At 34.5% G+C, this 25,225-nt stretch overlaps 1 protein-coding gene across 1 annotated transcript in view; it reads left to right on the top strand.

Annotated features, from left to right (window-relative positions):
• LOC121381275 (transformation/transcription domain-associated protein-like) overlaps positions 1-25,225 on the top strand; it is a 120,991-nt gene that overhangs the window by 34,715 nt on the left and 61,051 nt on the right. Inside the window, exons 27-52 of the mRNA XM_041510518.1 lie at positions 1,015-1,115; positions 1,616-1,711; positions 2,365-2,540; positions 4,180-4,265; positions 4,668-4,779; positions 5,424-5,609; positions 6,398-6,547; positions 7,238-7,324; positions 8,088-8,184; positions 8,895-9,016; positions 9,538-9,708; positions 10,430-10,501; positions 11,591-11,710; positions 12,432-12,551; positions 12,993-13,085; positions 16,027-16,152; positions 16,819-16,878; positions 17,740-17,807; positions 18,170-18,281; positions 19,692-19,784; positions 20,340-20,587; positions 21,302-21,455; positions 22,053-22,160; positions 23,284-23,357; positions 23,816-23,915; positions 24,457-24,555. Of these exons, the coding sequence (XP_041366452.1) occupies positions 1,015-1,115; positions 1,616-1,711; positions 2,365-2,540; positions 4,180-4,265; positions 4,668-4,779; positions 5,424-5,609; positions 6,398-6,547; positions 7,238-7,324; positions 8,088-8,184; positions 8,895-9,016; positions 9,538-9,708; positions 10,430-10,501; positions 11,591-11,710; positions 12,432-12,551; positions 12,993-13,085; positions 16,027-16,152; positions 16,819-16,878; positions 17,740-17,807; positions 18,170-18,281; positions 19,692-19,784; positions 20,340-20,587; positions 21,302-21,455; positions 22,053-22,160; positions 23,284-23,357; positions 23,816-23,915; positions 24,457-24,555 (3,031 nt within the window). The remainder of the gene's footprint in view (positions 1-1,014; positions 1,116-1,615; positions 1,712-2,364; positions 2,541-4,179; positions 4,266-4,667; positions 4,780-5,423; positions 5,610-6,397; positions 6,548-7,237; positions 7,325-8,087; positions 8,185-8,894; positions 9,017-9,537; positions 9,709-10,429; positions 10,502-11,590; positions 11,711-12,431; positions 12,552-12,992; positions 13,086-16,026; positions 16,153-16,818; positions 16,879-17,739; positions 17,808-18,169; positions 18,282-19,691; positions 19,785-20,339; positions 20,588-21,301; positions 21,456-22,052; positions 22,161-23,283; positions 23,358-23,815; positions 23,916-24,456; positions 24,556-25,225) is intronic.

The raw sequence follows: 25,225 nt of genomic DNA, 5'->3' as shown, positions 1-25,225 counted from the left end.
GCTCATTCCTCGGGTGTTTAGGCTCTGGGCCCAATTTCGCAAAACATCGTAAGTCTAGTTTTTGCGAGTAAACGTAAATCTACGACTAAACCACAATTCATATTACTATTATAGTAAAACAAATATAGTTAAAAGTACGCATATTTAATGTTCATTTGTCCTTAAAATACTCCCATTTTCCGTAATGATGTAATTTCAAGCGTGTAATAGATGTCAAACACATGTAAATGAATGTCTGGTAACTACTAACAACTAACATACTGTCCTGGACAGACAGTCCAGATAGCACAGGTGTGTGCCCAGGACCGCGTGCTTGAACCTTAATTGGATATAAGCACAGAAATAAGTTGAAATGAAAGAGTAAATTTTAATTCATGTTGCAAATATGTGTTGCCAGATTTATTTTTTAAAATGTTCTTCCAAATTACTGACAAATGAGCATGACCATATGACAGTTTGCTTATTATGTTAAGTATTTGAAGAGTTGCCAATTTGCATATTTTAAAAGTTAGTCAATCTTGTTGATATGACAATAAAGTTAGCATCAAAAGACAATCTATGTTCAGACGTAACCTTAAGATGTTTAATGAAATAGGCTCCTGATTAATGGTTTGCATGAAATATTCTGCCCAGTACAGTGATTTATTTCATGGCATATTTTATCAGGTGAAGAAAATTAAATAATAGGCAGAAACTTTGTAAAATTAATGTTTATGACCATGAAAACAATTAAAAATATAATTGATGTCAATTTTATCAAACCACAAAATGACCCTAAAATGTCTCTAGCAGTTCATATCAGTTAGGTTACTTACTTAAGTACTTACTTATGCTCATTGTCCCTCCTGAGGCATAGGCCGTTGACAACAGCTCTCGAGAGTCTTCTGTCCTGGGCTCTCGTTTCCAGCTATCTCCAGGTATAGCCTCTGTTTTTGGTGTCTGCTTGGAGGTTCATTTAGGTTAGTCGTTACATTTTTTTTTTTTTTATGAATATTTATTTTATTATCAATTTAGCTTCATGGAAAAGGAGATCTTAGGCCATTCTGGTAGTTTGTACAAGAATCCAGACTCACACTCGAGGAAAGTTCACGAGCAGGCGTTGACTGGGATGTTCAGTAAGTATGCAAATACTGTAAATCATTAAATTAATGCAAGCAAGTTGTTACGGTGAAAAATGCGACCAGTGTATTGTCACAATAATTACTTGACTCGTAATATACAACAATAAAATATAAAACAAAAATACCAACAATAAAATGAATGCCGACACACGTTGTGAGAGTAAAAGTACTATTTAATGTTGGTACAGTAACACATAATGAAGAGGAAATAATAAACTTAACCTTCTACATGATGTTTCTTAATGCGTCCCATGATGCCCTTCCCGTTGAGCATTACGTAATTTTTTAACAGCTTCTTGAACAAACTTGTTGTTAATTGGAATAGATAAACATGTATGGCAAAATTGGATTTCTTTAATTCTGTGAACATAATATGTCACAACTGTAATATGCCTGCGATCTATTGGCTTCCGAAGGACGATGTTTGGGGGTTTTAATAAAATGTTTGTTTACTTACTGTGTGTATATGTTAATTTAATTGTGTTGTTTTCTAGTTGCGGCTGCCATAAAGGAATTACGACAGTCTGCATTGCCATTCATGGCCTACATGGTTCGTCATTACACAATGATTGCGATATCACAGCAGTGTGGTGAGTATTTTGCACAGCAAAATAACATCGGTAACATTTTTTGTCTGTTAGGAATTGGGGGCGAGATGTAGCCCAGTAGTAAAGCACTCACTTGATGCACGGTCGGTGTGGGATCGATCCCTGTCGGTGGGCCCATTGGGCTATTTCTCGTTCCAGCCAGTGCACCATGACTGGTATATCAAAGGCCGTGGTATGTACTACGCTGTCTGTGGGATGGTGCATATAATAGATACCTTGCTGCTAATAAAAAAGAGTAGCTCATGAATCATGAAGTGGCGACAGCGGGTTTCCTCTCTGACTATCTGTGTGGTCCTTAACCATATGTCTGACGCCATATAACCGTAAATAAAATGTGTTGAGTGCATAATTAAATAAAACATTCCTTCCTTCCTTTCTGTTAGGAATTGTTTTAAAAGTTAATATTTAAGAAACTAATCTTAATCACAGTAATCAAAGTATTTCAAACACCTGCCAGAAAGATGCATCAAGTATTAGGTCTGATGTTAGACTGTTTTATGTCTATCCTCACTTAAAAATATCCATTTAAGTCAAATAATTAATAAGTTTTTCCCATGCAAATTAAATGAGAAGTGGTCAGGTTTATATTTCTGGAATGGAGAAACACTGGAAGGTTTTATTCATTTTTTGTTCAGGTCCGTTTGCTGTTGGAGACAAACAGAACAAGCTGCAGGGGATGGACACGCAGATTCTGATAGACGCGCTGGCCGTCATCATGGGCCACGAGGAAAAGGAACTGTGTAAACCGGGCAACCTGGCTCTCGTCTTTATTCAGGACACTGCCACCACCATACTGGGATCAAAGGAAAAAGTCAGTCATAACCAGGGCCCATGCTTATAAAACTCAGTTTTATTAAAGTGGCCCCAGACTCGATCTCTAATGACATCACTCGCATACAATTTATATGATGTTGTTATGATGTTCAATGTCTCAGACTCTAATAGAGTCTCGAGTCTAGACTAAAGGTTATATAAGCACCAGGCCAGAGCCTAATTTCACAAAACATTATAAGCCTAAATGACAATTCTTATTACTTTTTTAATACAACAATTATATACTTTGATGTACACATATTTCATTTTCTTTTGTCCTTAAAATGCTCCATCTTCTGTAATGATGTAAGTTTCTGCGTGAAATAGATGCCAAACACATGTAAACGTATTCCTGGTATACCTTTCAGTCACAGACGTAAACTTGCGATGTTTTGTGAAAGTGGCCCCAGCTTCAGTGGCTTAGTGGTGTAATCCATTTGCTTTAGGTAGCAGTATACGAAATAGCATCTCACCGGGTCAAAGTTCGAATTGCACCTAACTTTGAATGTCGCATTAAATAATACCACACCTGCCATTGGTGAGATACGTGACAGGACTTGTTATTATAAAATGTTGTTTCACCTACCCAGAAAATTCCTGTATTTTACGGGTGGCACAGAGTCCAGTGGTAAAGTGCTCACTTGATGCATGGTCGGTCTGGGATCGACCCCTATCAGTGGGCCCATTAGGCTATTTCACATTCCAGCCAGTGCACCACGACTAGTATATCAAAGGCCGTGGTATGTACTATCCTGTCTCTGGGATGGTACATATAAAAGATCCCTTGCTGCTCATCGTAAAGAGAGTAGCCCATGAAATGGCAACAGTGGATTTCTTCTCTCAATATCTGTGTGTCCTTATCTGATGCGATGTATAACCATAAATAAAATGTGTTGAGTGCATTGTTAAATAAAACATTTCCTTCCTTGTTCTGATGTAGCAGAGGATAACTGATGAATTGCTAAAAACTCGGGTTTTTTCTCCGTGCACCCATAAAAAGTAAATCGCTAAATAAGTAAATTTTTAAAATGTATATTATTATATATAATTTTTGGTTGAATGAATTCTTTTAATATAATTTTATAATAATGTTAAAACAAAAAATATTGTTATCAAAAACATATTTTGTTGTGCTTACATAAATTATGGTTGAAATATGTTAATATTATTACCTGATCCTTATTCATGCTTTGTGACATACTTTCTTCAAGATTCCACAACCATCTGTAAAGGTATTGTGAACCTAGCCTCGTTTCAGGCATCGCAAAACATCAATCTTCGGAACGCATCGTATTTTAGCCATGACCTGCTGAATTTTCAGCTTTGCTGAAATTTCCTACTATCAATGTTAATTTTCAATTTGGGAGAATCATTTACTGAAATGTCTTCATTTTCTTTTGAAGTTGACACTAAACCAGGAGATGACCCCAAAACCCCTAAATGATGATAACTTAGGCACTTTGAATGCATTTCCTAAATGAGTTTTAACAGCAACTACACTCGCACTAACCACAAACTGTTTATCTCGGTCCTATTTTGGAGTTTATGCCTTCTTGTATTTAATACTTTTATTGATTTTTTTTATAGTGTATTGACATTAAATTTAGAATTTATAGTTTTCTCCCTTTGTTTTTCAGGCATGTCAGCTTCCATTATTTGAATATCTTGTGGACAGAATGTGTTCTTTGTGTTACGACAGGGCCTGGTATGCAAAATATGGAGGGTAAGTGGTGGTACATATTTATACCCTTTAACAGCGAACAAAATGTGTCTTCAGAAAAAACTAAATAATGTGGTTGGCTAAACAATATTTATTACCATTATAAAAAGTGTATTTGGATTGGGCAACAGGCATCACCTATTTCAAGACCTTTCCAAACAGATGCATTAGTATAGTAGTATCTATGAAAATATGTTTAACATACCTATTTCTAATAATATATAAACAAAGTAGTTTGGAAAGGGATAGAGAGAAGAAAATTAAAATAGAAAGAAATTGGATGAGTAATTGATTAATTGGCTGTTAAAAACTGAAAACAATTAATGGGTATTTCTGATAAGTGTAATGTCTCTGTTTTAAAACCAGTTAAAAATATTCAGGTGAAATGATTTTGATTCATTTCAGGTGTCTGGCTATCAAGTTTTTGTCTGAGAGAATGGCCCTGAAATGGGTTTTGGAGCACCAGTTCCTCTTCCTCAAAGCACTGCTGTTTGTGATGATGGATTTGACAGGGGAGGTAACTCTTAACAGTATCTCTTTGATGTTACATGCATGTGGTTGTTTAGTAAATTTTACCGGCCTCAGTGGTGTCGTGGTTAAGCCATCTGTCATAAGGCTGGTAGGTACTGGGTTTGCAGCCTGGTACCGGCTCTCACCAAGAGCAAGTTTTAATGACTCAATGGGTAGGTGTAAAACCACTACACTCTCTTCTTTCTACCTAACTACTAACGACTAACGCATTGTACTGTACAGACAGCCCAGATAGCTGAGGTGTGTGCCCAGGACCGCGTGCTTGAACCTTAATTGGATATAAGCACAGAAATAAGTTGAAATGAAAGTAAATTTTAATTCATGTTGCAAATATGTGTTGCCAGATTTATTTTTTAAAATGCTCTTCCAAATCACTGACAAATGAGCATGACCATATGACAGTTTGCTTATTATGTTAAGTATTTGAAGAGTTGCCAATTTGCATATTTTAAAGTTGGTAAATCTCGATAATATGACAATAAAGTTAGCATCAAAAGACAATCTATGTTCATTGAAACTGCTTTGTGCGACATGCACAACATAAGTTGCAGGAAAACCATGTTTTTCTCAAATTGACGTAAATGGATATAATATAGCATTTTGTAAATGAACTCTTCCTTTGTTAATCAGGTTTCCAGTGGTGCGGTGGACTTGGCCAAGTCTAACCTAAAGAACATGCTGGTTCTGTGTGCCAAGGAGCCCGACTCGAGTCTGATCTCCGAGGAACTGATAAGTGCTCAGAAGAAATCCTTTTATGAGGTGACCCATGAACTTGTCCGCCAGGTGACGTCCACGAACACCTTGGTCAGAGAACAGGTGGGTGAACATGGAAGGAACCAGAGGTGCACAAAGTACTCTCCCGCTCACGAAATCAGAGTTAAAATTCTCACAGACGAGTTTTAAAAAATGCATCTACCAGTCCGAATGGTGATCTCTCTTTTTCTGACCAACTGTATTTAAAAAATTATTTTAAAAAAAATTCGAATTTTGTAAATCTATATGAAAGAACTATGAAAAACTTTGTCTTTATTAGAATATTAGTGAATATTATAATATTAAACATTAATATATTGTTCTATAGGCTGACGGACTAGTAGAAATTGTGGCGAATGGACTAGTGAAATAGTCTTCATTTCTGCACCCCTGGGAGCTGTTTCGAAAATAGGCATCAACCCTACTTACAATATAGTGTGAAATGGTTTTGGCTATTGTAGCTTTTTACCATTAAAATTACACATTACTTACAATTCCTTACTTAAATTATTGATTTTGGTAAATTGTGTAACTTTTTGGTGATCCTGGTATTTATAGCAGCTCAAAATGTGTGTTTTTTATGGCGAAATAGAAAAGGTCTTTATATTAAGAACTGTAGTCAGTGACTTTAATTTTAAGTGGAAACAGATATATGTTTTTTCTGATACGTCAAGCTTAAGAATATTAGTCAAAAGTGCAAAGTTGTTAATGTTCTCTTTGTTATAAATACATATTTAAAATTCCAAAATACTTACAATTGTATCTCTTTGTTGGCCATGAATTCTCTGGATCTTTTTGCCAGAAATACATATTTGAAATCTCGAAATACTTACCGTTGTATCTTTTTGTAGGCGATGAATTCCCTGGATGTGTTATCGAAGACGACTGGGAAGACGATAACGGAGATTATGGAACCGCACAAAGATGTTTTGCAGGACATGATTCCACCGAAGAAACACCTTCTACGTCACCAGCCACTCAACGCACAGATTGGACTCATGGTGAGTGTCATACTAATAGGCTTTTCCTAAACTGATCATAAAGTGATAGGAGAGTGATAGCATAATTATAGTATGCTTGATGTGTCGGTGGTAACAAAAAAAAATGTATGTGCAGGGATATGAGAGCTACACGGAAACACGTAAATGTGCTTTTCAATTTTGTCTAAAAAACATGATGTTCAATACTGTTGACCACACAAGGTTCATTTGCATGTTTTCAAGGTTTCAAGTTTAATATGTGTGCCTTGTTTTATAAGTTATAACCAGTTTAGATTTGTTAGTGTTGAATGCAATTTTTGGCAGTTCCAGGGGTTCCAAACAAATTTTTTCCTTCAGGAGCCCTTGAGCCGCCCCTGGACACCGGCCACAGTAAGCTTTTTTGTTCCAGCCCTTCTCACATCCCTGTATGTGTAAATATGATTTAATTTTAATTTTTTGAGTTGTGGAGAGTTCAAAAATGGACTGTGCCTCTGCCAGATTGATCAAATCTGGAACTACCCAAGAATCAATGCAGTGTGTAGAAAATGATTTGAGAAGATTTAAAAATGTATTATGGTATTTTGTTTGAATACTACAGATCATTAATACAAATCACATATTGATTATTCACTTTTAAAGAGTCTAAATCAAAGTATTAACTCTATTGTATTTGACTGTTGAATTGATGATTTGTGCTACATATACTTGCAGGAAGGCAACATGTTTTGCACAAGCCTCGACCCACGCCTCTTCACTATTGATGTAAACATTGTGGAACACAATGTCTTCTTTACAGAAGTGAGTATCTTACAGATATGTATAGAAATAGTGTTACTATATTGGTAACTGAATATGTTTATAATGAACAGCTGTGTGTGTGTGTGTGTGTGTTTATTCATACTCGAGCCAGGAAGTTTTTGTGGTCATTAAGTGTTACGTTAATAACTTAATTTTGATCATGGGGAGCAGCATAAATCTCGAGGGCCCAATTTCACAAAACATTGTAAGCCTAATTTTGCAAGTAAACGTAAATCTACGACTAAACCACAATTCTTATTACTGTTATAGTACAACAAATATAGTTAGAACTACACATATTTCATTTTCTTTTGTTCTTAAAATGCTCCATCTACAGTAATGATGTAATTATCTTCGTGAAATAGATCCCAAGAACGTGTAAACGCATGCCCGGTATAAATGCAAGTTGCAGACGTAAACTTAAAATGTTTTGTGAAATTGACCCCAGAACCTGTGCTTATTGAGTTTTCAGGTTCACACTACAGCAAAGTCTCAAAACGTTTAACTACATTGTCTAAATGTTATTTGTATAGACAAGACTTTATTAAAGTTTTGAGTTTAAAAATGTGTAATCACTACTAAATTGGTATTTTGGGTTACAGTAGACCAGCAGCTGTGCTTATAAAAACTTCTATTATAAAGTTCAGATGCAGAACTTTAGCAGCTCCTAGACTTTTAACTACTTGTTATTTGTAATGACACTTAGAGACTATACTCTAAACATTTATTTGGATTTGAACTTTTTGAACTTCCACCGTTTCAGCTGATCAGTCTGTGTGAAGCAGAGGATGCCATCTTGCTGAAGTTGCCCTGCTACAAGAACATAACCAACCTGGTCCCACTTCGGACTAGTGCTCTGAGTGAGTTGCCATGTTACTTTTGATAAGAGAAAAATTGTTTTTTCAAAACTTGGTTTTTGTGCAATTAAAGTTCACAAATATTGTCCTGGGCACACACCTTGGTTAGCTGTATGTATGCTGGACAGTTGCACCACTTATGAGTTATTAGCAGAGTTCTCTGAAAAGAATAATATTAAATTTGTGTTTTTCTGTATTCAACAGTATGTATCGAATATGGACTTACACATCTAGTAAATAAATAAATAAATAATTTGATGCCCATGATAATTTTAAACCATAAGATAGCTCTGATTTTCAAATTGCAAATATTTACTTCCACGAATAGCACCAGTTTTCCGGTACATAAAAAGAAACAGTTAATTTACACTTGTCTTTCATTAAATCTATGTCAAAAACATTTTGTTATTATTCATATTGCAAACTGTCATTTATACCCATTGGCCAGTTGTAAGTCATATGTGAAAGCACTCATTTGCATTCCCATTGGTTATCTTTACACTGTTTTTACACATTTATGTGATTTTATATTTTTAATGTAAATAATCATATTCATATACTTACTTGTGTTTTGACACCCAATGGCCGATGAGTATTTTTGTGCTGGGGTGTCGTTAAAAATTTTCATTCATTCATTCATTCATTCCATTAAATAAACCATTCATTTCATTCATTCATTCATTCATTCTCTCTCTCCCCATTGGTGATTTCAGGGGCTCTGGCTGCCTGTCATTACATCCCGGCACGACGAGACAAAATCTTTGGGATCCTGTACAAAGCCTTGAACAGCACAAACAGCGATCTGCAGGAGGCTGCTCATGAGTGCATGAAAAAGGTAACTTTTTATTGTAATTTTTAAAACTACTTTTTTTACTTAATTCTTTAATACTTAGATTGACTGAAAATATAATTATTTTCAATGACATAATGTTAAAACTCATAGGATTTATCGCCCTCAGTAGACTCAGGTTTTTTTTCTTTTCATCATTCTAACCATTGTCCACTAGTGGTACATCAAAGTATAAGGTTTGTACTGTCCTGTCTGCGGGTAAAGTGCATATAAAATCTATTGGTTCTTTTCATATGAGTAGCCTGTGTGGTGGCAATGGGTTTTCTCTCTAGTGACTAAATGTTAAAATAGCCATTTTTAACATCGGATAGCTGTTTAAAATATGTTAAACTATTGTTAAACAAATATTCCTTTCTTTGATACAAATAATCATGATATATTTTTACAAATACTTTTTTTCAGTTCATTGGTGGATGTGCTATAAACAAGGAAGCCATTTGCACTTATGTATATGTTTTGTTCATTTGTTTGTCACTGACAATCATGCATGTTTTTTGTTTCTCCAGTTTATTGCTGGGTGTACAATAGACACTGAGACAGTCTACAATTCGATACGACCACTGCTGATGAAGTTGGGAGATTTCCGCAGTCTGACCCTGAACGTCATCCAGCGCTTGTCGAGTCTCGTTCAGCTGTTTCCAAACACGTTCAACGAGAAGCTCTGTGATCAACTGATGGTAGGAGGATGTGATAATTGAAGAACTTGTAACTAGAATTATATGTGACAGGGTTAAATGCAGTTAGTCTTGTGTTCGAAATAAGCACTTGTCCGTTTGTCTTGACAAGTGAAAATCTGCTCGGACAAACAAAATGTACGTAAATGGTTGTCCAGTGGACAAGTAAAAATTTTCAATGCAGTTTAATTTGGAGCAATCAAAAATACGGTCCTTGTACTTTAATAAAACAAAATATTTATTTGGACAAGTGAAAATATTGCTAGACAAGTAGATTTCTCAATGTACTTGTCCGGTGGACAAATGAAAAATTCTGCTTATTTCTGTTGCTGTTGGGCCTAAATCCTAAAACTCGTGAAATGGACATAAAATTTGCATTTCAAGGTTATATTTGTCCTCCCAACATAATAATATGTACAATGGGAGATTAAAAAAGTCCTTTTCCCAACCATTATTTAAAAAATAAATAATATATAATTGTTTCATGATAAAAATGCCTCATCGCTTCTCTACTTTCATTTATTTTGTCTTTTATTTAAGATTATGTTTGGAGTGGGATTGTGTTTGTTTTGGGGGGTTGATTTTTAGCATCAACAAATTGGTATTACCTATGTGGAAAAAAGACAGATTCCATGAAATAATTTTAGTTTTGCAGTGTTTTAATACTTTATTGTTTGTATATCTGAATCATATATTTTTTTTATTATTTGATTTTCTTTTTCAGCAACATTTGCAGAAATGGATGGATGTGACAGCTCTCGCACAAAAGTCTGGACAGAAACCATCCACAGGCCAGGTTAAACTTTTGCTATATCCCTTTTTAAAAATTATATACCTTAATGTGAATAATAATTGTTCTTTCTAGCAGTTCTTCTGTTCTAGTTTGTGGAGCAACTTTTTCTAGATTGCTCACTTGAGTTATAATTAAGTGTAGAGTCTGAGTCAGTCACTCTGTATGGATCCTACCTGCCCCGGAACCACTCACTGGCTATGTGCCTGAACCTTCAAGGACAGAGTTCCCAATTCCCAACATGGATCCAGTAGTGGAAAACTTTAGGCATTTCATTCGCTGTTGGGATGTTTGGACCGGTCTGTTGTACTAGTGGGAAATTCCATTGGTTAGAGGTCAGGTTAGGTACTCAGGTTAGGTACTCATGTATTTCAACCAGTATCCTGCCAGTGGTATATGAAAGACTGTGGTATGTGATGTCCTGTCTGTGGGGAAGTGGATATATAAGATCCCTTGCTGCTTTACCCATGTGAACCAGATAAAAGAACCGTATCTTAGACAAAAGCTGTAGTTTTAAAATGTTCTGATGTCAGGTTACTTTTACTTTCCAGCACCATTTATGGTCAGCTTTTGACTTGTGAGTAACACAAATATGAATTAGAATTATTTATTAATGCCAGTCTGGTGTGATGGAAAATAGAATTGGCAAATAACTTTCAAAACTACAACACTCGTACAGTGAAACCCCTTTTAAGCAGACACCCTCAGGACCAAGTAGAAAGTGTGGTTTTAAGAGGTATCTGGTTTAGAGAGGTTCTTTTCTGCACAGATATTTGAAAAGGGACCATGAAAAACATCCGGTTTTGAGGGAATTCCGGTTTATAGAGGGTCCGGTTTTGAGAGGTTTCACTGTACATAGCCTAAAATAAGTGGTACGGAAGTACAGAAAGAATCAGTTGGCCCTCCCCTTGCACTTATTAATAAATCAATGTGCTCTAGTGGTGTTGTTAAACAAAACAAAGTTTAACTTTAACTGTCTTAGGTACAGCCCTGACTTAGTGTGTTTAAGCACGTACTTTGTGGGTATACTACATAATTCTGACCAGACTTTGTTCAAGAGAGACCGGGATGAAGATATTTGAATTTGTTTTACAGGACATGAAGACGTGTGCTGCGATTGTGAATATTTTCCACCTGATTCCTGCTGCCAGTAAGAACATGATCGATCCACTCACGACTCTAGTTCTACGTGGAGAGAAACAGCTTCTAATCGAGGTCAATTTCTATTAGCTGTTTGTTTTCTTAAGTAAAGGTGATTTGTTGGAAATATTGCAAGTCTACATTAAAAAATTGCTCATTTCATTTTGTAACGACTCTTCTAGAATAAACAATGTTATTTTTGTAATGTGAGGTGTACATGTTATTGAGAAAATTAAGAAAAGAAATAAGATGCAATAAATACAGCAATAGAGGCTTGTGTTGGCCATTGAAAATTTGAAATTTTCATTTTTTTTAAAAATTTTATGATTCAAGGTTATTTCATATACAGTGAAACCTCTCAAAATGGGACCCTCTATAAACCGGAATTCCCTAAAAACCGGACATGTTTCACGGTCCTTTTTTTAAATCGGTACAGAACTTAACCTCTCTAAACCAGATACCTCTTAAAACTGGACATTTTACTTGGTCCTGAGGGTGTCAGATTTAAAGGGGTTTCACTGTACATGTATGGATCTTCGTCACTTGGTAACTGATATTTTTTGTGCTACAGTCATGTAACATTCATTCATTTATGATTTGATTTGAAGTATACTTAAAATTATTTTTATAATTTACTTCAGAATTTTGTCATGTTTCTTCTAAAAAGTAATGTTTCAGAACTTGTTGTGCATGTCGCGTTTAGACTAAATTAGATGTTCCTATCATCAAGTGTTTATTACAAAATTATTCAAGTTTTAATTATCTTTTTTTTAAATAAATGTTCATTGTCGTATAGGCCGGAAGTCCTTTTCATGAACCTCTGATGAAATTTCTCCTGCGTTACCCAGCACAAACTATCGAGTTTTTCCTCACGGAGAACGCATTGAAAGATCAACAATACAACAGATACCTGGAGGTAAAACGATAAACATTTACATTTCTGTTCTTGTGTTTTATAATCATTATTGATGGTATTTAGTCTTTCTGCTTAATTTAATAGTCCTCTACCAATCCAACCAGAGTTTTTGGCTCCATATGATGTTCCGTGTGTGTGTTTGTCTCAGAAGTAATTTTTTCCAATTTTTTTTTAATATGCCTTAAGATACTGAGCTAAAATAATGTGTGTGGCTTTATTATGTAGAGTTACAGATCAAGTTTGACGTTTACCTATATTTGACAGAGTTATGGTCCTTGAACTTAGATTATATGAAAACACGTTAGGCCAGGTAGGAGACATGTATTGCTTTAGCAGCGTTCTCAGAATGTTTGATAAGTGTTATTAATTGCTCTAGTTTCTTGCAAGAGAAACCCATCGGTGCATTCTGATTTATTAAATACATATTATTCTGTTTTTCAGTATTTGCTAAACCATGCTGATGGGAAGCCATTCCGTAAAGTACTACAGTCAAATCCACAGAGACTGGTCAACATGGCATTTGGGCAACTCCAGGTAACAAATCAAACAGTAATATAATCAGTTCTTGGTTTTTGAAAATTATAGGCGAGTGGAAAATCGCACACCTCGATATGCTAAGGCGAATGAAAAATCACTCTCCAAAATAAATAAAATAGGCAGTCTTGCTCCGATTAAATTTTGACTGGTACATTGACAAAATTGTCTATTAAACCAGTATTTCCTGATTTGTTCAACAAAGAAATACCAGTCTAACAACTGCATGGAAGCCACTGCTATGTTTTTAATTTTTATTGTTTTAATAAAAGAAAACTTGATTTTTGTAAACGGTGGAAATAAATATACCCATCTATTTTACGTGTGCTGTTTGCTGAGTGTAACATGCACTGTTTTTCACACTCGTCAGATTGAAATTATGTGCGCTGTACGAGCGCAATCGCACCCGCGCACCTTAAAAAGCAAGGTCTGATTTAGTAATGACTTATAAATGGAAGGAAATGGTTTATTTAACGACACACTCGACACATTTTATTGATGGTTATATGGCGTCGGACATATGGTTAAGGACCACACAGATATTGAGGGAGAAAACCCGCTGTCGCCACTTCATGGGCTACTCTCTTAGATTAGCAGCAAGGGATCTTTTATATGCACCATCTCATAGACATGATAGCACATACCACGGCCTTTGATGTACCAGTCGTGGTGCACTGGTTGGAGTGAGAAATAGCCCAATGGGCCCACTGACGGGGATCAATCCCAGACTGACCCAGTATCAATCGAGCACTTTACCACTGGGCTACATCTTGTCCTTGTTTTATATATGGGTACCGTATTTGACCGGAAATTAGCCCATGTCTTTGAATAAGCCCCCCTCCGTTTTGATAGCATTTCAGAAATTAGGCCCTCGTTCGTAAATAAGCCCCACCCCCAACTTCGTCACCTTATAAATAACATGAAACTGCAAGTTTGCTCAAAGTTCATTTAAAAGGTCATACCTCATGCAGACAATTAAACACAATATTTTACCACCAGTGAGATTTAGCAGTCTAACAGTAACAGTGTGTAACATTGTTTTTAATTTCATGCCTGCACTATTTCTTTGAAGTACCCAAGCTCAAAAACAATGTCTATTTTTACTACCACACCGGGTCCACAGTTAATGCTAATTAGGCAAATACTTTATTCTGATTGGCTAAGAACAATGACCTAGATTGACAACTCTTTGTGGTGTAAAAGCTGGCTGCCTGTGTCACAAACGTGTGTGTAGCTGTTGAGTTTGTTGTTAATTGCTGTTGTTTTAAGTCCTCTCAGCATTAAATTTTGGATGTAAATAAACAGCACTGGTAAGTAATTGTAACATAGAAGGTGTGTTTCTGATAATTAGATACTAGTAAAAAACCCAATTTAATTAATAAACAATTATTATTTATTAATAACAAATGGAACACTAAGTAATAGATGTACTACTGAACATTTTTTTTTTTCTTCCTAGTTCATTTAAGTATTATTATTTATTTTAATTATTATAAAAAAAAAAAAAATCAACAAAACTGGCTCCTTGTCTGGGAATAAGCCCACCCCATGCTAAGCTCACAATGAGTTGTCTTGGCCCCCTGGGCTTATTTCCGGTCAAATACAGTACTATGATAGCAGGATAAATAAATAATTTTGCTAACAATATAATATTTTATGAATATATAGTAGAAAAGGGGCATGATCTTCTCAATTGGTTGAGCTTTACTTGTGGTGCTTGGGTCATAGAATCGAACCATCTCTTTGGAACTCATTTGGGTTTTTCCTCTATCTCAACCAGTGCTCCACAACTGGTATATCAAAGACCATATGTGCTGTCCTGTCTGTGAGAAAGTGCACATAAAGATCCCTTGCTGCTAATGTTCCTCTGAAGACTACATGTCAGAATGACCAAATGTTTGAAAGCAATGTGTGCTCTAGTGGTGTTATTAAACAAAACAAACGTTTATGTTTACAGGCCCTAATCTACAATTGAAAAAGTTAAAGAAGTTTGATAAAAAAAAAAAAAAAAGCAATGTTAACATTTATCGGTAATATTGGTACCTAATGTAATGTTTCGTTAGGTTCCGTGTTCATTCGGAAACAGTGGGATCGATCCCCGTCGGTGGGCCCATTGGACTATTTCTCGTTCCAGCCAGTGCACCACGACTGGTATATCAAAGGCTGTGGTATGTACTACCCTGTCTGTGGGATGGTGCATATAAAAGATCCCTTGTTGCTAATTGAAAAGAGTAGCCCATGAAGTGGCAACAGCAGGTTTCCTCTCTCAATATCTGTGTGGTCCTTAACCATATGTCTGACACCATATAACCGTAAAAATGTGTTGAGTGCATAGTTAAATAAAATATTTGTTTCTTTCTTTCGGAAACATACCAAATTATACACTGTTCAAATCGTAATATTTTGACATAAAATATTACTACTTCTGGTAATAAAATTTAAGCAAAACAATTGTATGTTTTCATTAAAAATGCAGTATTATTAAGCAGTTAATAATTAATATATAATTATTGTGTCATTGTGTAATATCAAAGTAATAATTAGTATTTTCTGGTTTTACTGAAATTAATGTGGCTGAGAAATAACAAACCTTTGCTGGTCACTGCAAATGGCGCAGCACGCATCAATGTACAGTCTGGAGTCAAAGTAGAAACACGGGCCGACAGGGTATTAAATGTGTGCTGTGGCATTACACAAGTCAGGGTCTTGACGTCTGTTGTGTGATTTTGTTTTTGAAATCTGATTAGGTCCAAAATATAACGGTGATTTCGACTTCTCACTGCCACTAATAACTTGGCGACTTAATAGAGTTTAATCGGAGAAAAACCTTCATTTCACCAGTAAGATTTAGGCCTGTTATATAGATCAAAACTAGTCTGCATATTGTTATGTATATCGTGTATTTGTAAAGCTTATTTGTTTTTATGTTTACTGTTTACAGGGTCAAACTGCCTCTCAGCTTGCTGTGACTGGTACCACGAAGTACGAGTTGCAGTACGAGGCAATACGACTCATCAACATCTTGGTGCACTTCGATGATGACTGGCTGCCGAACCATTCGCAAGTCGTGAGTGTTTGTGGGACATTTATTCTGTACAACTAGCCATAATGGCTAATGTTAAGTCATGTGACAGTAATCTCGGGGTCCAATGTTACGATGTGTAAAACTAACCTCGATTACTAATTTTCAAAAACATCAATTATCAAGTTTATGCCATATAAAAATCTTAGTGTCTAATTTTGTCATTTAAAACTAACCTTTATTACTAATTTTAAAAGCAAACATCAGTTATCAAGTTTATGCCATGTAAAAATAATCTTAGTGTCTAATTTTGTCATTTAAAACTAATCTTGATTACTAATTTTAAAAACAAACATCAATTATCAAGTTCATGCCATGTAAAAATAATGTCAGTGTCTTAATTTTGTCATTTAAAACTTACCTTTATTACTAATTGTATGTCTTTTAAAATTAACGTTAATTACTAATTGTATGTCATCTTAAAGCTAACCTGAATGACTACTTTTGAGTCAAGTAAAAAAAAAAACTTGAATACTAATTGTGTGTCATTTAAAAATAATTTCAGTCCTGTAAAACAAACTTAAATTAAAAAGTGTATGACCTCAATTATATAAAACTAACCACAGTGATTAATGTTATGACATTAAAATCAAACCCCAGTGTACAATATTATGTAATCATTAACACAAACCTGTAATTTCTTTATTTCAGGTTACACAGTTGTTAAAAATCTGGGTTTCAGAGGGCTTTCAAGAGCGACATAAAAAAGTGGTATGTTTTATTGCTTCAGTGTCTGAATGGTTATTTTTAGAGTTGTCTGATTATACTTCAGGGCTCAAACTTAAGAATTTGTCTCCCATGGCAATTTGAAAACAAAATTGCCGTTGGTGAAACGGCCTACTGACGACAATTTAAAGCCTGCTCATGGCAATTGACTTTTGCAGCAAATAAATAAGACTGAAAGGTTATTTTGCTGTATGTAGACATATTTTAAATGTACTAATGTTATATACTGGCAGATAATGTACACCAGATGTAAACAGTTTGCCATCATTGTGGAGCTTTACCACAATTGTGCCATCGGTGATGCTTCAGACCTACGGCAATTTATATGTTAACGACGGCAATTTCCGTCAGTGCCATCGTTAAGTTCGAGCCCTGTACTTGTTATGTCTAGATTTTTATAAGAATGTGATTTTTATTAATGCACCCATTTTTTTATGTTAATAAGCATGTAGAATGTGTTATTAGCTATGATGTAATATTTTTTACTTCCTAAATATTTGTAACGAAATCGATCAAAATATGCATTTAAAGTAATATTGATGAGTTTTATTATTATTTTTTTTTTCTAATAAATACCGTAGTGCGTATTCATGACATGACTATTTCACAAACAACCATTGAACATAATGCAACTTGAAATTTATACACGTGCATGTTTTTGTTTGTTTTATAATATACCAGTGCAATAATATGGTGCATCAACATCATAATATTGTTTTATAATATACCAGTGCAATAATATGGTGCATCAACATCATAATATTGTTTTACAATATACCAGTGCAATAATATGGTGCATCAACATCATAATATTATTTTTAATATGAATATGTGTCTTTCTTCCAGGACTCGCTGGATTTTGTTCACTGGAAAGAACCATCTCTTTTGGTTGGATGTCTTCTCAACTATTTTAAGTACGTTTCTTACACATCAAATGAGATTTTTTGCATCTCATAGTGATGGGATATTGATTTGATGGCAACTGATTTGCTGTTCCACAGTAATGACCCAGTCATCACAGCCATACCATCCATTGAAATAAGCCAAACCAACATTGATTGCTGTGTGATGTATAACTTAAATTAAAACTGATTGCTTTGTAAAGTGTAAGTTAACTACAAGCATAAGTGCCATAAATAAGTTTTAGATGTTAAAACGTTTAAATTTCTCTACAAACTTTCAATTCATTTCCTGTTTTTGTAAAATACTAATTTCCTGAATTTTACAAGCCTCGGTATGTTTTGATGTTTTCTGATTTTTAAAATATTTGTTTCAGTCACCACACAAATGAGATTGACTTGCTGTTCCACATCCTAAGATGTTTCACTCACCGGTACATCCCACAGTTCCAGTTTGTCAAGGAGTTCCTCGAACAGACGGTGGCAGCAGTAAGACTGGTTTTAAATGGAATTTACTGTTTTGTTTCATGCATTAAGCTATGTTGTTTGCAAATAGAATTCAGTTTCTTTTCATGCATTATGCTGTACTGTCTTAAATATAATTTACAGTTTCTTTTCATGCATTACGCTGTGTTTTTTTAAAGTAGAATTCACAGTTTCTTTTCTTGAATTGTATTCTTTTTAAATAGAATTCACAGTTCCTTTTTGAACAGTCTATTTGGGAAAATGCACATGGGTGAGAGGTCAGGTTTAGTATTAATAGAAAAGTGAAAAATGATCAGTTTTCTTCAAGCTTCTATTTGTATAAGATGTCATCTGTATACTGTTGCATATGTTTACCAAAGAAAGCTATTATATTATAAGTTGCAGAAGCATCACGAGGGGTATATGGCTTTTTATGTACCCTCTGTGTGTTCTTTTACCCCGAGCCGAAGGCGAGGGGGTAAAAGAGCACACAGAGGGTACATAAAAAGCCATATACCCTGAGAGATGCTTCTACAACGAATTTATCTTGCCGACATGTTAAACCATATAGCCAAATAATTAAAATAACGCCAGACAATAATTGTTAACAATTTATTAACGGAGGAGCCGTACCACGCGGACGCGAACGAAAGCACTTGCCAGTGACGAAAAATAGTTCCATCGATAAACGAGTTTTTAACTTCAAATGTTTGTAATACGAAATTGTCTGAAACAGATATTAATAAAAATAAAATAAAAAAAAACACTTTTTTTTATCAGAAATGTATGTAGTAAAAAAAAAAAAAAAAAAAAAAAAAAACTGTTGCTAATCGCGCATTAATACAATAACACCACGACCGTAATTAGGTGGCCGAGTTCAACATTGCAGCTTTTAAAAGTATTGAAATAGTGTATTTTATAGTAAAAATAAAATTAATTGTGTATACTTGATTGATTATCAATGTTATTTATAATCTAATTATTGCTTTAGCATTAACTGGGGCGTCTGGAAACTTGGAAATTACAGACGGGGTATAAGAGAATTTGGCTCCGCCCACAGGGGGATAAGGGATTTGTCCAACGGCAAACAACCAATGAGATTAAAGAATTTTACATGAAGGCGAGATAATAACTTACTGTTACTGAATAGTAACAGTAATGTGCTGGTATCTATGTATAACACATTTTGTTATTAAAATTTAATACCTGCAATTGAGATTTTAAAAAAATAATCTCATAAAATATTATATAGCAAACTGTCTTGGCCCATAAGAGGTTACAGTTGCACATGTACATAAAAAATGTAATATCAGTATAGCTTCATATTGGAGAAACGGTTGAAGCTTCTCTTGTGATTTTAAGTATTATTATTGATGAAATTTTTTTTTACTGACTTTGCCTAATTTTAATGCATTTTTGAATGTTGTGTTTCAGACCTACACGGTTGAGTGGAAAAGAAAGGCTTTCTTCAAGTTTGTTGATGTCTTCCATGACCAGACAAACTGGCCACAGGAACTAAAGGCAAAAGTGAGTTATATGTCTTAATTTTGTTTTCTTGTGTTCAGTTGTTTAATGTTGTAGTGTCTTACAAAACATCATATAGGCATAGGAAGAGCATGTTTCACAACTGGTTTGTTTTTGCAAAACAAGGTTCTGACTTATTACATCAGTGTTGTGAGGCTCTCTGAATGTGACTGCCTTGGAAACGGTGCCCCACAACTGGTATATCAGAGGCAGAGGTATGTGCTGTCCTGTTTGTGGAAAAGTACCTTTAAAAGATCCCTTCCTGCTGATGGAAAAATGTAACTGGTGTGTCCTCTGAACACTGTCAGAACTACAAAATGTTTGACATTCAGCTGTTAAATGAAACAAACTTTCCCTTTTTTCTTTGATAAAAAAAAGTTCCAGTCACCGCCAAATTTTTAAGATCCAGTAATTGATGATCACTTGGCTCTAGTCACGTTATTAAATTTTAACTATAGCCTTCTTTGGACAAACAACCCGTTTCTTTGAAAATAAGAATTCCTTTCCTTTATAGGTTAACATTTTCTGTAAATTCATGTAATTTTGTTATTATTGTAGATTCTGCAGCACGTGCTCATCCCGTGTTTCCAGTGCTCATTCGAGAAGGGTGATGGCGACCTTCTGATTGGAGGTCACCCCGCGCCCGACCAGGACAATGAGGAGAACGTGATCAGTATCTTCATCACGCGCATCATCGACCCTGAAAACCCGTTTGGTACCTCGGACGCCGTCCGCATCCTGCTGCTGCAGTTCTCCTCCCTGCTGGTGGAGCAGGCATCCCCACACATACATGACGCAGCTAACAAGTAATCATTGGAATTTAGATCATTTTGCAGTGTAGTAATAGTCGATAGTATTGACAAGTGTGATTTTTAATTAACCTGTAGGATACTGCATTTGAGATATCTCACCTGATGTTGTGCAAGTCTACACACTGTATACCACTTGTAGTACATTCACTAATTCATATTTCACACCATTTTGCACATGCCACTGATTAGCATTAATAACAGAACATCTGGAAATAGCTTTAATAAGGAGAATGGTCCTGATATAAAAAATAAAAAACACCCAGCAATACTCGCCGATTGAGAAGAATGCTGTCTGCTCTTGTTTGAAATTTTATTGATTAGTATATCCTATTAAACTATATTTAGTTGTTCTTTTCTCAATCCATTTCTACTAGCTGGAGATCCATTTTGTATGTATTATGTAGGATAATAAAATAATGATCTCCGCAAAGATCACATTTCTTACTTTGGGCGAGTGTTGCTGTTTTATTTCTATCCTGACCAATGTTTTCACAAATTAAATATAAAAATATATTTTTGAAAACTATTTTGTTCTTTTTTTTATGTCCGACCAAACTAGAATTATTGACCAAAAACACTTAAAATGGAGGTTGGTATGGGGCATAATAGTTTGTTTTTATAAACCTACAATTTAAATTCTGATTTTCTTGTACAGTAATTATTATATTTCATTTGAAAACTGAATGTAATTTATATATTTGTCTCCAGGAAACAAGGGAACAAGTTACGTAGACTGATGACATTTGCGTGGCCGTGCCTCCTGTCTAAGAACTGTGTTGACCCGGCAACCAAATACCATGGCCATCTCCTCCTGGCACACATCATCGCCAAGTTTGCCATCCACAAGAGAATTGTGCTTCAGGTGAGTGAGGGTTGAGTTTTCATCAAAACATAGTTGTCAATGAGTTATTTTTAAAAAAAAACCCACACATTTTAAAAAAGGTTATTTAGTGTTCGAAAAATGGTTTAGAAAGTCAGGATCACTCAGAAAAGCTTTGGCTATTGCCTTAAATATTAAAGCATTACAGTTGATAATTTCCACTAGCCCAGACTGAAAATTCACTTGCCAGGACTGAGGATTAGTGGATTTGTCAAACTGGACTGAGGATTAGTGGATTTGTCAAACCGGACTGAGGATTAGTGGATTTGTCAAACCGGAATGAGGATTAGTGGATTTGTCAAACCGGAATGAGGATTAGTGGATTTGTCATTTGTTATTACATCATTCATGTTATAGGTAACTTCATTTCATATCTCATATATATTGCACTGCTCTGTGGTTTAGTGAACATAAGATGTAATGCTTTTGGGCAATGGTATTGTGAAATATAGAGTACATACAAGTTTTAATAAACCAGTATAAAAGAGATGATAAGGAAATAAAATCGTAATTCTGATGTACAGATGCAGGAAGTTCAATTGTAGTTATTTGTTTTATGTTTTATTATTTACATTGCAGGTGTTTCACAGTTTGTTAAAGGCGCATGCTGTTGAAGCTCGCACTGTCGTTCGACAAGCTTTAGAAATACTGACGCCTGCCATGCCTGGGAGGATGGAAGATGGCAATGTAATAATTGATTATTTTTTCAAACAAAACACTATGGGCCAAATTTATGTAGTCTGTTTTTTTATATATATAAAACTCAAAGTGTTTAAACATTGTAAATGTTTGTAGTTACATGTGTGTAAAAAAAAAAAAAAATAAATATAATTTGTAAATTTGGTCCTTTATGAACTAAGTATTCAGTATTATCATCCATTAAAGGCTTTTGTAGGAGATATCACTGGCACTATAATTTGTGATATCTCCTGCGATATTCTCCTTGGAGATATCGCTTCTATTTGTTACGTCACATCACTGTGTATGTTTCAGTGCTCAACCTGTCATTAGTCACGCCACTGTCGTTCTGCCAAATATAGGGACATTCAACCCACATTACCGATATTCTTTAAAATTGTCGCAAATGAAAAGAATAATAATTGATAATAAAAAGAATACTCGTTGATAAAAGTATAAATATCCTCGGCAAGCCTCGGATTTTATACTTTTATCAAGTCGTACTGATAAATGATTTCGCAAGACACTTGGGGAGTATCCTCTATATAACATATAGACATTATTTAATTACAACAGTTGCTTTGTTTCTTTTTGTAATCACAATTGCTGTTGCACCATTTATTAATAATACATAACTTGAAAAAAGAAGAAGTTATTTTGAGGTCTTGGAATTACAATTTAAGATCTGTACTAGTAAAACAGTTGCTTAGTGAAATTAATAGAAATACCTATTGTCTTATTTCATAATTGAAATAATACCTATTACTTTTTCTTTCTTTTTTTAAACTGATTTAAATTGGAAATTGAAAAAGAGAAGAGCTCATGTCTGAGATACAAACGGTTGTCAGTTTGATTCCTATAGTTACTGTAGACTCTTTGATGTGTTTTTACTCTTTGAAACCATAACTAACTACCGTTTTAACAAAAATGTGTTATTATTCTCTCAACTGTGATAAGTTGGGGTTAACAATTATTGAATTTTAGGCTGTCATTTTTTTTTCTCAGGATTTCACCATAATCTAAATTTAAGCTTGATTAACTATACATGTGTCATCTAATGATCTTTGATTGTATTGTATTTGCTGTATTGTTGCTGGATAACGCTATTTAGATACTTCATTCTTTACGTCAGGGCATGCTCACCCACTGGACAAAGAAGATCATTGTAGAGGAGGGGCACAGTGTGGGACAGCTTGTTCATATCTTGTAAGCTCTTTTACATAAATGTTTCTTTTTTTATAAATTTAAAAAAAAGTTTCTTTGTATTTGGGATGATTTTCCTTGTGATATTTCTCACGTTAATTTACAAAATCAGGAGGACATGGCAATTGTGATATGTTGTGCATGATGTTGCTGCTATTTTACCAGAATCATAAAAATTATGTAATCTAGATATTTTGAATTCTGTCTCATAATTTTACTATTCTAACCTAAAATCTGGAAATTGTGTAAGAACGAACAAAATTCTATTAAAATTCCAGCCTGATTTTGTTGTTATATGCGTTCTAAAATTAACTCATGTATGTTTTCCTCATTAATTACTTTTAAATAATCAGCAGCATATTAACTTTAATTGTTTTAATGTTTAAAAACAAGGAAAATAATTAACCTTTTATTGCCATTAAAAGATAAATAAATTGAAGAATATTTTTGTGAATTTGCAGGCAGTTGGTTGTGCGACACTACAAAGTGTACTATCCAGTCCGACATCACCTCATTCAACACATGGTCAACTCCTTACACCGTCTTGGCTTTACTCCAAGTGTACGTAGATTACTGGTGCAGAAATAACTGATTAGAAACAATATATTAACTGAAATATAGAATTGATAGATGTTAAGTAGGAAGGTTATAAACAAGTTCTAACTCAACACAATTGTTTCAATGAACTAGAGTGAATCTTTGTTGTATGACCTAAAAATTTGAGTGAATAGTAAAATATTTTTTATTCAGACCTTTGTTAATAATCCAGAGGTAACCTTAAAGTTGTGTAACTTTTAAACAAATAGCTGATTCATTTTTCTTTGTTTAATAATCAACATTTGAGTTGTTTTTGGGTTTTTTAAACAATATTTATTGACGTTTGTATTAACGTTGGGGATTAACCAACAGGTGATGCCTATAATTAAGGTCTCCCTACATTTGACAATTATAAATTTTTACATGGCAGACATAATAATTAAAATTGATTTAAAACAATAAGTTGACAGATCGACAAGAAGTGAAGATTGAGTTTCTTTATTAACAGAGTGCACTGGTAACAGAAATTGTAGCACATGTTGTTTTATTTTGTATTCCATTATAGGCGACGATAGAGCATCGTAAGTTAGCTGTGGAGTTGGCCGATGTGATCATCAAGTGGGAGCTACAGAGAATCAAGGATGATCAGGACCCGAACTTTGAGGTACGTTCAAATATCACATGCATCTGTATGTTATATTGATCATATTAACCAGGACCCGAACTTTGAAGTACGTTCAAATATCACATGCATCTGTATGTTATATTGATCATATTAACCAGGACCCGAACTTTGAGGTACGTTCAAATATCACATGCAGTCTGTATGTTATATTGATCATATTAACCAAGACTCCAGGGATATCACCGATAATATTAACCAACTCGAACTTTGAGGTACGTTCAAATATCACATGCATCTGTATGTTATATTGATAATATTGACTCGAACTTTGAGGTATGTTCAAATATCACATGCATCTGTATGTTATATTGATCATATTAACCAGGACCCGAACTTTGAAGTACGTTCAAATATCACAAGACATTCTGATGTTATATTGATCATATTAACCAGGACCCGAACTTTGAAGTACGTTCAAATATCACAAGACATTCTGTATGTTATATTGATCATATTAACCAATACCCGAACTTTGAAGTACGTTCAAATATCGCAAGACATTCTCTACGTTATATTGATCATATTAACCAGGACCCCAACATTGAAATAATTAGGCAGTCTGAACTTTGTTTTTCCGATTATTTCTCTTGGTAAATATTAAAGGGACATACCCTACTTTTTAAACACTAAGGCATATTTTTTACTATTA

The sequence above is a fragment of the Gigantopelta aegis genome, chromosome 9 (genome assembly GCF_016097555.1).
Source record: "Gigantopelta aegis isolate Gae_Host chromosome 9, Gae_host_genome, whole genome shotgun sequence".
Lineage (NCBI taxonomy): Eukaryota > Metazoa > Mollusca > Gastropoda > Neomphalida > Peltospiridae > Gigantopelta > Gigantopelta aegis.
Note: the sequence above shows the minus strand (reverse complement) of the source record. Positions and strands in the feature narration are given on the sequence as shown.